This window comes from Neovison vison, chromosome 6 (assembly GCF_020171115.1).
Source record: "Neovison vison isolate M4711 chromosome 6, ASM_NN_V1, whole genome shotgun sequence".
NCBI lineage: Eukaryota > Metazoa > Chordata > Mammalia > Carnivora > Mustelidae > Neogale > Neogale vison.
In genome coordinates, this window is record NC_058096.1 from 78,272,687 (window position 1) to 78,285,061 (window position 12,375).

The 12,375-nt window shown below is 37.1% G+C and overlaps 1 protein-coding gene across 13 annotated transcripts in view; it reads left to right on the top strand.

Moving 5' to 3' along the window:
- MBNL1 (muscleblind like splicing regulator 1) overlaps window positions 1-11,901 on the top strand; it is a 199,597-nt gene extending 187,696 nt beyond the window's left edge. For 9 of the 13 annotated variants that reach the window (XM_044251626.1, XM_044251621.1, XM_044251634.1 and 6 more), the window contains 4 exons: window positions 1,182-1,217; window positions 1,908-2,002; window positions 5,014-5,088; window positions 8,442-11,901. In XM_044251626.1, the coding sequence (XP_044107561.1) occupies window positions 1,182-1,217; window positions 1,908-2,002; window positions 5,014-5,070 (188 nt within the window). In that variant the 3' untranslated portion in view covers window positions 5,071-5,088; window positions 8,442-11,901. The remainder of the gene's footprint in view (window positions 1-1,181; window positions 1,218-1,907; window positions 2,003-5,013; window positions 5,089-8,441) is intronic. The other 4 variants (XM_044251627.1, XM_044251625.1, XM_044251629.1 and 1 more) reach the window with 3 other exon arrangements.
- Window positions 11,902-12,375: the final 474 nt, after the last annotated feature.

The following is a 12,375-nucleotide window of genomic DNA, read 5'->3' on the forward strand; positions in this document are numbered from 1 at the left end:
CAACTGGCAGATATTTTTCTAACAAATGTTCATCCCAGATGCCGCTAGTGTTTAGATAGGCTGTGCCAAGATTTAGATAGAAATTTAAAATCATTTGATATTTTAAAACCTAGAAATCTAAAATAATCTCATAGAAAGAACAGTAGTTCTTTATGTGGGGAAGGGCCCTGTACTCGGGAGAAAAAAATTACATTTTGTACTGTTTATATGTAGAAGAGAACAGGGACTATATACGTAACAATCTTAACACCGTGGTTGGAACAATTGAAACATCACTCTTAAGCCCCCATATGCGATGGATAGATCTTCATTATCTCCCATTCAGGGTTTTCATTGAAGCCTATTCAACGATTTTTTTGTATGTGCAATTTTGTAGAACATTTGCTCTTCTAAGAAGTCCTGAAGGTCTAACCCAGCGGTGAAAACCAGTCTGTTTTCCCAGATACCTTTAAGCAAACCACTTTGAGACATAGAAGTAGAGCCCCTCTAAATGTTTTTTCTACATTTAAATTCCAAACAAAGGCAAGGCTGAAGTTTCACTTTCTCTTTATGCATAATGTATTGCCTGGTACCCCTCCCAATAAAATTCCCGTAGGGATGGATGGTCACCGCCCCTTCCCTGTCTGTGTGGTTGCCGCTACGGTGAACAGGGAAATAAAACCAAGGGAATGAAAATGAACGTTTTGGTTTTATTACGTTGTTAAGCCAGTTCTGTGCATTGGGTTACCTAGCATTTTAATAATAAATAACTTCTCTAATTATTTAACATGTGCGCAATGTAAAGAAAATGTTAATACAGTCCTATGTTAAAGTCAGAAATAGCAAAGCCGCCAGATGGCTAGTAAGCAGAGTAAAAACAAAACAAATTACGATACGATTTTTAAAAGAACGAAGCAAGTTCCAACTTCTCCCAGCATACGTTTATTTATAGGCAGCGATGAGGAGAAACAAAGTGTACCAGCACACAGTTAAACTGGCTTTTATTCTTCACTCGAGACTAGTTCTAATTGATCACTGTGCTATTGTATGATTTGATTGTGCTGACAGTTACATGCCACTGTTCCCATAATAACAATTTTTCTTCTTTGTTCAAATGAATTTCCTAATTACACGTGTGATGGGATGTTTTAATTCTTTTCCCTTTTCAAATCCACCTTCCTGTTGCAATGCATGATGGGCAGGCTCAATATTGTGCATGACACCCGCTACAAGTGTTGGTAGGTGCCAGCTTTGTTTCTTGATTATCTTAAACCTGTGGTGCACCTCACAGCCCCTCAAAATCCACTGCTAAGTTTAACTTATATCCTATTGGGCAAGTCCATTTCCCTTTTACTAACACCTGTCAATTAAATGCCATTTTCTATTTAATTGACATGGACTCACATAAATGTTTTCTTTACACACAAGTTTCCTTTAGTCACCTTTGGTGGATTTTGATTGGACTATGAGTTCTGGTGTGTAACAACAAAAAATCTATATCATAAAAGTAATATATTGTGTATTTTTATAATAATAAATAAGAAAAAGTACATTCATTAAAATCGATAACTGTATAAATGAAGTAAATACCTGTATTTTGACGTAGATTCTGAATGTCTGACTATGAACACTATATAAAATTCTTGTTTTTGACGTAGCAAATTAAGCCTGTTGTGTCAATTTTCTTGATTTGATGGTAACAAGCTTTTTTTCCCCTTTTTTTTCTCTTTCATACCCCTTCCCCTTCTCTCCTTGGAATGTTGTCCTGCTTTGCGCTGTGATTGCATGTCACTCGCTGGTGATGATGTCCCGTCACATGGCTTATTGCTGTGATAAATACCATGCCCAATTATCTCCTCCATGTTGCCATGGTTTCCATATTGCTACACTCTTCTGTATGTTTGCTTATATGATTTTCCCTCCGAAAGTTCCCATGGTGCACGGTGCTACGCCAGCCACTGTGTCCGCAGCAACAACATCTGCCACAAGTGTTCCCTTCGCTGCAACAGCCACAGCCAACCAGGTTTGCTAATTTACAGCTTTGTTTCTTAAAAACCAACTCTAATAGGGCTCGATCCAACAGCCCTTACGCACCGGATTTCCCATTGAGGTCAGTGGGAATCGTGCGTACGTGAGGGCTGTGGTGGGTGCTTTAATAGCATGGGGTTTCAAAGATACCTCTTGTTGGCCTACACATTCTCTCTATGATGAGCAGCAGAATGCTTTTATGCCATTGATAAGTGCTCCAAAGTTGTCGCGGCTCCATTTCTAAAGCTACTAAAATGATATTTACACAAGCAATTCTCACTGGGTCTCAATTGTGCAGGTGTTTTTGGCCGATCAAAAATGCAGCTGATTTTAGGTGTTATTATAAACATTTGGCATATACCATTTCTTAGTGCTTGCCCAAATTCTTAACAAAAAGCAAAATGTTTAAATACGTTCTAAATGCCACAAATGACCAGTCTTGTAAATAGAGTTTGTTACAAATTCATGAGGGTTTTGTTATATATTCTAATTATATAGAAGATTATATATTCTAAATAAATTAAATTGGCATCCAAGTTTTGATTCTCAGTGCTCTTGAGGAAAAACAAACACAAAAACAAAAAACCCTATGAACTCTTATTTCTATAATTAGCCAGCATAGATTTTGAAGAGTTACGGAGGGAAAAAAAAAAAAAAAGAAAAGACATCAAAGATGGTAAATTCAGTCATTCTGTGTTCCTTACAAGTTCAGGGAGTAACAATTTCACAGTTTACTCATAAGTAAGTGAGATCTCTTTCAGAAACTTGAATTTTATGACCTATAAGAATGACTATATGAAAGAAAATGATTATTAAAATATTCGAAGTTTTAAAAATGAACATCGATTCAGCCAGCATTCTCTGATCCTATTTTAAATTGTACTCTGGAAAATAATGGTTGAATCAAAGTCAGACTTAGGTAAAGTAGGTTTTGGCTTTAACTTATAGGTGGTCGTTATGAAAGCAAAGTTCAGTACAGTTGATAGCATGTGAAAAAATTTAGAGCCAAATCCAGTTTTAGATCACACACAGGCTGTGGTTTAAGTGTAGCCAGATGAAGCAAAAGAACCGGCATCAGATGAGAATCAACATGTAACCCCTTGGGCAGAAAAGGCCAATTAAGTGCCATCCGAATTTGTAGCTCGGGCTGTGAGAAGTAGGCATCCTGCCCTCCCCAGGACACCACGTCCTGTCAAAGAACTGTAAACTATTAGTGTAGCCATTACACAACTCTCAAACGCAGCCTGCCAAAATGGATGTATTTTAAAGTTTCAGACAAGCTTTAAACATTTCTTGGCAAAGAACCATTAGTTTTTCTGAAGCTTGTCAAAATAGCCCTGGATTTATGCTAACACATCAGACTCATTTACAAGAATACTAGATTGTGCATATGTGGCATGTTAGTAAGTAATCTATGGCAGAAATTTCTTAATGGATTCAACACGATCCATTTATGGTGCAAATCGATGATGCCGAGCTCTGTGTTTACCGCGGATGATGACAGAATTGCTGGTGTAAGCGGAACTACAGCCAAGCAAATTCCAACGTGCCCTGGGGCCACCTGGGTTGTAGGGGACACTTTACTTTTTGCATTGTGCTGTGACCATTTCATGCATAACCTTGGGTCTTCGTACTGTTTTACAACCAAAAGAAAGAAAAGGGAAATGGATATATATATACACACATATATTATATCTACATATACATACATATGTATATGCCTACAGTATATTAGCAATGCCGGAAATAGCTGATGCCACAAAATGCAGCCTGCATGCATGCAGAAGTTTATAGCTGGCCCTTCATCTGCATCGATTGGTGTTGAAGGTCCTTGGTCTGTTTCGACAGCCCCATCCTTGATGCTTCTACACTGTTGGGTGCAACATCCTGTCCTGCAGCAGCAGGAAAAATGGTATGAGAAGCTTCATTATGCTTGGAGCACATTTTCGTGCCATTTGCCGATGCCGTACAATTGTGTAAAGATGTCAGCTGAGAAATGGAAATAAAATAGAGACATATTAATTTACACTCCAGACTGTGGATTGCAATCTGTTGAATTAGTCTAGGACATCTAAATTGAGACAACAACAACGAAATGCCTTCATGGGCGTGATGTCGCTCTTCTCCCACCAGCCTTGTGGAGTTGGGATGAGCGCCATCTTGTAGACAAGAAGCTTTTAGCCACAGAGTAATTAAGTGCTTGGCTCAAGGTTCCACAGCCAAGAAATGGGTCCCCCTCGGGTTAGAACCCGTGCTTTCGGTCCTCTGACTGCCTCTCGCTACCGCACTGCCTGCTCCCGGGTTAGCGGCCATGGTTCTGGGTTGGAGGAGAATCCGGCCACAAGTTGGAAGTTCACTGCTTTGGGGACCATTGTGATGAGGCCCCTCTATATTGATTTCTTCCTATATTTTCTCTCTCAACTTGGACTCTCATGCCCATTTATAATACGATACATTGTGCCATCAGGATTCAGAAATAGGTTCTGAAATGAACCTCGGCTCCTCTCGGGTTCCTTTGAAGTACGCCTTTAAAATTATTACCTGGTATTTTTAATTTGGAAAAAAAAAAAAAAAGCTAGAAACCATAAGGTGAACGAAAATGAGCAATCGTTTGCACAAAAGCAGGCAAGGCATTTCCTACTTTGATTTCTGGATGACTCCCTAAGTGAAACCACAGGGGTGTGTGTGTGTGTGTGTGTGTAGGCCAACAAAAAGGGCTTCTTTCAATTACTGCTGTGCATGAATTTTTGATAGTTTTACTTCTCTTACTTCCTAAAAACTGATAACATTTATAGACTAGTATTTAACACAAAGACTTTAAACAATGAGTTGCTACCTTGACATTAAGTCTACATTAACTTACTGTTATGTTGGCCAGATAAGGACTGTCACCTCACAGCTGAATTTCACTTCTCTTAAAAAAAAATTTAATATTAAAATGTTTTCATCTCTTGGTTGTTGGCTTGCTTGCATGGATCATTCATCAGATAATTTTTTGTTTGCTAGATACCCATAATATCTGCCGAACATCTGACTAGCCACAAGTATGTAACCCAGATGTAGAATTTTCATCACTAAACAGTAAGTTCATTATGTCCTATATATAGTGTGTATTTATTCATAATGGTTTTTTAAGATAACCTTGGTATTATGCGCTTCAGAAAAATTTGCAAAATTTTTATGAGAAAATGTTTATATGTTTTATGTTATTTCAATTATTTTTTAAATTCAGTATCTTCCTATGCGTAATTGAACACCTGCCTAGTGCTTGGCGCAGTTCTAAGTACAGACAAATTAAACAAAGCTTAGATGAATGAATGAACTTAGGACACAGCATATGTTTCAGTACTGAAGGTTTTGAGTGGACTAAGGAAGGTATCACATTTTTATGTTAAATGGGTTATAAAGAATCTTATCATACACACTTAGAATACATATGCCAATATCATGTGAATATACATAATACTTAGGAAAAATAAAATTTGTTGATTAGATTGTTATTATTAGTAGAAATAAACACAAGCGGGGCACCTGGGTGGCTCAGTGGGTTAAGCCTCTGCCTTCGGCTCAGGTCACGATCTCAGGGTCCTGGGATCAAGCCCCACATCGGGCTCTCTGCTCAGCGGGGAGCCTGCTTCCCCCTCTCTCTCTGCCTTCTGCTCTGTCTACTTGAGATCTCTCTCTCTCTGTCAAATAAATAAAATCTTAAATCTTAAAAATAAATAAATAAATAAACACAAGCATGAAGAAAGAAAAATAGGACTTAAAACTAAATGGATGGTATCCATCAGGGGTTGGTAGACTTTATCTGAAAAGCTCAGGTAGTAAATATCTGTGGCTGCGTGGGCCCTGTGGCTTCTGTTGCAACCCTTCAGCTCCGCCCCCACCCCCAGCCCCCGGCAGGAGAGCAGTCAGAGGTGATCTGGAAATGAAGGGGTGAGTCTCTGTCACAATCAAACTTTATTTATAGAGCTAGGCAGCAGGCCCACTTTGGCTCCCAGGTAGCAGTTTGCTGAGCCCTGGTGTAGGTCATCATTTTTTTTTAAATATTTTTAAATTTTTTTGCTAAATCTTAAAGGAGAACATGTACCCTCTTGACTCCATGCTTCACCACACACACACACACACACACACATACACAGGGTTATTTGAATGTAAAGTGTTGGATTTTTTTTTTTTTAAGATTTTATTTATTTATTTGAGAGAGAGCACAAGCAGAGCAGAAAGGAGCAGCGGGAGGAGGAGAAGCAGGCTCCCTGCTTCTCCCAACCCCACGTGGCACTCAATCCCAGGACCTTGGGATCATGACCTGAGCTGAAGGCAGACACTTAACTGACTGAGCCACCCAGGCACCCAAGAGGTGGACTTTAAATAGGTGTATACACACACTAAATCTAGGCATACACCTACATCCACGTATCCAAATGAATTTCAGGTACTTCAAAGTGGTCACCTTAGAGGGTTGCATAATTCTGAAGATGTTGCCATTGCTCAAAAATACTCTGAAACTCTTGTGATTTCCCTTCAAACACATTGACTGAGATACTTGTGAAAGGTGGCCAGTTTTTATCCTGAAAGGATCTGCTTCATTCAGAGTACATGCATTCAAGCTATCATATGTGCTCAGAATATTTTTTTTAACGATTTTATCTATTTATCCGACATAGAGAGATCACAAGTAGGCAAAGAGGCAGGCAGAGAGAGAAGGGGAAGCAGGCTCCCCGCTGAGCAGAGAGCCCCATGTGGGTCTCGATCCCAGGACCCTGGAAAGGCAGAGGCTTTACCCCACTGAGCCACCAAGGCGCCCCTCAGAATATTTTTAATACTTGAAAACAGCCACCACATTTAAAACTGAATCTGGTAATAAGATGGGTGAACCTTCTTGTTGTTTCCCTTCATGTATCTGTACATGAACACATTTACAAATGATTTTTGTGTGTGTGCTGCTCTGGGTGACCATGTGCTACCATGTCAATGAGATCAAGATGAATAGACCATGAGATCAAGATGTAAATTTCAGCACACGATATTAAAATAAGAGAGGTTTGAACAAATTTCTCTTGGAGCAAAGATGAAGGAGCAACTTTTTTCCAGCAGAGTCAGAAAACAAGTGAATCGGGGCCATGATGGTTGCTATAGAGAGAAGGGAGGCGTGAGGGTCTTTCTGAAGAAGGGACAGTGTGTTGAGTGAGGAGTTGGTGGTGGAGAAGCAGTTCCGAATCCCTTGTGGTCATAATCCATTGCGATAAGGGGACAGAGGTTGAGACCAGGCAGGAGAAGAAGATAGACAAGATTTGAGAGCAATCCAAGAAGTACTACCAGAGACATGCTACCATCATGAATTAAATTATTAAAAATGATTTTTGTCCTGAACAAGAGCCACATTTTTAAATAAGCAATGCTCATTACTTTGTAGTATGTAGGTTTGGAAGAAAAATTCTCCTTTTGACATGTTTAAAAAAAGAGGGACTTCAAGCTTTTGTAATCAATTGGGTATGTTTCAAATGTATTATATGTAACTATGTTTAGTTCTGAGCAATAATCCAGGTTGAAAAAAATGATACCAAGTGGCTGTAAGTTCACCAAGTAGCAAACCAGTGGATTTGTCTGTACTGAATCTTCGACTCTTAATGTAGTGTTTATTTATCAAGTGATTATTTTCATGAGTAGTCGCAATAATTAAACTGGGCATTGAGTGTAGCAAAATGGTGACCTCTTTCATTCTCAAGATTGTATTCTAAAGCATACTTTTACTATGTAAACAGCCTCTGATGAGAACGAAGGTCATGTAAAAACTGGAACTGTTAATTCACAAGTACGGGGTCCTATCTCTTCCACCTTCATTTGTCAGGAGCACAAGAGATTTTTTTTTTCCCCCTTGGCGTTAGGGGGGTAAAAATCCCACACTTTAAATTATACAAAATAGTTATTTAAAGTATAGTTTCTACCCCCCTGCCCCCTGCCATACACTGTGCTAATCAAGCACCCAAACAGGATGAGCCGTGTTTCACAGGACTTAGCGTTGCATGGATTTTCATTTTGTAGGGCCAGGTAGTGACTCTTGAAATCTATTAAACCATAAAAGAGATGAATTAAAGCGAGCTTAAATTCTGTGCCCCAGTGTCTGCGCTCCAAAAGAGCTCGATGACGTTCTGCCTCTTGATTCCCCAAATATCTTTTATACTTTAGCTCCATACTGGGTAATGTTCCAGAAGAGCTCATGATTTTATTAAGCTGTGCTTGTCCTGTTACTCTCCTAGAGGTGTGAATTTAGGTCCACCTGTACTTGTGAAGGGTTTTTTGTTTTTATAGAAGATAGAACAACGTCCGTGTATTTACCCTTGAAATCCAGAAACGTAATTTTCATATTCGGTATGTATTGGCAACTGCTCTGCTGTCTGGTTTAACGAAGCTTATCTCTTTTTCCCTTGTAGATCATACTAAAGAGGAAAGGACAGTGTGCTTGGTTAGAGTAAAGGACGAGGTCATTAGCCATATTGTATATACCGTCAAGCAACACACACAAAACCCCTCAGCCACAAGACAGCCACATTTTGCATGTTAACCAGAAGAAAAGACAACATGGAAATCCACTGCACACTGTTGCCTATACACTTTGTACATTTAATTGATATTTGTGCTGAGGTGATATTCCTGTCTAAAAGAACAACATCGTCTTTCTTTTCTAGCACAGAGTTATGCATTAAGATATGCATACCTCATTAGTTTCCTATATATTCATGCCATCTGGAAAAGACAGACTATGGTGTAACCATGATTCTCTTATGTATTGGTACGTCTGTAGACCAAGATATAATTTTTTAAAAATAAGTTTATTTCTTTCAAGGTTTACAAATAACAAAGGTGCACCTTGTATTTAAAATTGCCATTATAGACGAGAGCGTGCATGCACAGTCATTTTTGTTTAAGAGTAATATTTTTAATGTAATAGATTTTAAGATGTGGTGAGGGAGGGATCTGACAGAGATGAATGTGCCAAGCAAAACCACAACTGTGTATCTTTTAAAGCACATCATGGCTTTAAGTACCATGTTGTTAAGGATTCTCATGAAGTGCCATAGACTGTACATCAAATTAGAGTATTATTTCTTCAGTGTTATTGTTTTCAGAGCCACATTTTGTTGCTTATTTGCTAGTACTAATCAGTCAAAGGGCACCATTCTTTTTTTTTTTCTTTCTTTTTTTTTTTTTGGAAACCAAAGCTGTCTCAGAAATGGCCAATTTAACTCTACAGTAACAATAGACAGCACAACACAAACTCTCTTGATACAGATAAACTCACACATACTGGAGATATATATAATAGATATATATATATAAAATTATTTTAATGCATTGTAGTGTAATATTTATGCATACTATACTGTATAACATGTTATTCAAAAGGGATATGCCATTTCTGAGACACGATAACAAAAAAAAATGTTTGAGGAAATTATTTTGCTTCTATTTATAGCTCTGTCAAAAGTCAAAAGACTATAAATGCTTTGCAAAAATGGTTTCACATTTGCTTAAATGCTTCATCACAGTCACATTTAAAATAGTGACTCTAAACAAAGAAGAAAGCAGCACTGTCATCAGATGCATGATAAACCAAAATATGAAAATGGGAAATGTTTAATTAACCTAGTAATTGGGTGGGTTAAATACATGGGTGAATTTTATATGTGATTTGTTTTGTTTTGTTTTGTTTTGTTCAGATTAACTGCTTATAGCCTTAGAAAGCCTTTTACAAAATTAAAAAAAAAATAGATGTGCATTCAGTTTTTAAGAATGGATTCATCCAAAGGAATTCCTTTTTTTGTGGTTTGGATGTTGCAGCTAGCAAAGGATATTTTTGCTCTGTTCAGCAGTTCTAAAAATTGCTGAAGTAGGGGCTAGGTCACTGGTAGTTATAGTATGGAATGGGAGAAGCGAAAGTTCGGTTATAGAACTTTCCATACTTCCAAGTTTACTGCAAGTTTTTATGCTTGAGAGAGATGCTTTCTAATATAAGACTGATGTGTTGATTTTACTGATTGTACTGTACATCTATTAAAGCCTTAGATTATTACATTACGGGTTGGAACCCATACCAATGTAATTTCAATCATGTTAAGAGAGTAATGGTGACTTCACATGTTATTGTAGTTAGTTACATTATAGAATACTACTTATTTTTCTTGTTAAAATGTAGTTTTTCATTTCCTACATTTATTAGATTTCATTTTCTATTAACAATTGAATACCATTTCAGTTTATAGACTATTGTTTTATTAGATTTTACCGATGAATTTTTCAAAATACAAAAAAAAATTAAAGTAGTTTTTCCTTCATAACATACTCAGTTTTGAATTACATGTAGTGTCATACGAATATTCGTATTATTGTTAACTAAATGATTTATATTTTACTGATTTAATATTAAAGTGTAAGAATGTCAGTCATTGTTAGTTCTTGTCTAGTTTTCATTAAAAGAACAAAGATCTTTTATATGGATATCTTATAAATATATAATCATTGCTAAGTAAGAAGTTAAGTTGTTGCTATCGCAACAATCCTGGCAGACAATTGAGTAATATTTTGATGATTTATTTTGTTTGTAATTAGTTATTATAAGAAGATCTAGATCCTAGATATTAGAATAAAATTTATTTTCTACTGTATCCATTTCAAATGTTAAAGTATTGTTTAATATTTTTGAAATCCCTGAATATCAGGCCTTGTTATAAATAAGCTGCATAATCAATAAATAGAACAAGGGACTTTTTGTTGATAATCCAAATACTCAAAGTTTACGTAATGAGAATTATAGCGTGTGTGCAAACTCTTGAGGGTTGATTATGCTGCAATTTAGCATGTTGGAACGTCTAGAGAGAAGGTTGACTTTTTGCACTTCTGTATATAGTCAAAAGAGAGAAACCTGTATAATAGTAAGATCTTATTTTGAATAAAAACGTCTATAATTACAAGGAGTTTTGTTAAGGCTAATAAAATGACAGACTGAGCAAAATTGCTTGCAAAAGTGGCACAGAGTTAGCACTCCATACCCCTTCAAACATGTTGCTTTGCTTTATTGTGGACAGCTTGTAGTTTGCCAGGATTTTTTCAGCTGGAAAGATATGCCATCCTTCCGAGATCTCATGACTGACAAAAACTCCATTGGGCCAAATCTGCCTGAAGATCATTACCAAAAATAGCAGGTACTTCAACCATTAAGGTGAAATCATGGATCAGATATTCCGTACATTTTTCGAAACTACTGCATGTTTAAAACTTTCAACGAAAAAAACAAAAACAAAAAAAAAAAAAAGAGAGAGAACTATACTAAGGACATATATGATACAAATCAGTTTCTGCCAATTTCAGTGGTTTATTGTTCACAAAAAAAAAAAAATCTTCAAAACAAGTATTGACTTTCACAAAATTTAAACCATAAGCAGGCAAACCAAACAGCACACCGTAGCTATAGTTGTTATGTGATTGTTTTTTAATTGCCGTAGGATCCTGTTCTTTCAGCAGGTGAAAAAAAAACAAAACACAGTTCAAATTTCACGGTTTTAATTTTCAACTCAGAAGCACTCAGAAAAGCAAATGTGGTAATTAATGGGCACTTGTTTCATGAATTTGTGTATCCAGCCTTCGTTCCAGCTGGCTATCATGTTGCACTTACCAGCAACCCTCCCGCTTTCATCTGCTGAAAGGACAGATGTGCTTGGTTTTACTATTATGTAATCACAACTTACTTTCTGCTTGTAGTTGCTTAAAATTATGTATTTTGTCTTGGGCTGCAATTTGTTTTATGCTTATTTTATTATTACTGCAGTAGTTGACTTTGCTGTATGGAAAAATAAAGTGAAATTGCCCTAATAAAACTTCTCTTTCTTAAGTATATTTGCGTACCTGAGACTGAAGAGTACATTATTTTTGCGCCTTTCAAGCACTCAGGCCTGTCTGTCTTTAGAAACGTGTTGATAAGAAAATTCATCATCTGGTTTTAACCCATCGCGAGGAAGGCGTTTGCTGTTTTTCTCGGTTAACTGTCCTTTGGTGCCAGGAGTGAGAATCAGAAACGTGACGTGTTGCCCAGTCTTTTCTGAAAAATCTTGCCCTCTCCTCCCCTGACACTTTAAGTACTGACTGGTATTATTTTGAATGTAGGGGAGGGAAACCTTAAGGGGAAAAAATCTCTCTTATCAATTCCAGAGCACTTTCTATTAAAGAATTTTTTTTTTTTTTTTTTTTTTGGTCTGACTTCCCCAGAAGACTAACACCAGAAAAATCAGGCAATCTAAGAGAATACTTCAGTAATGAAATAGTAATTGATTCAGGGGGATAAAAGCGGTAACACACATATAGCTGAGCCAG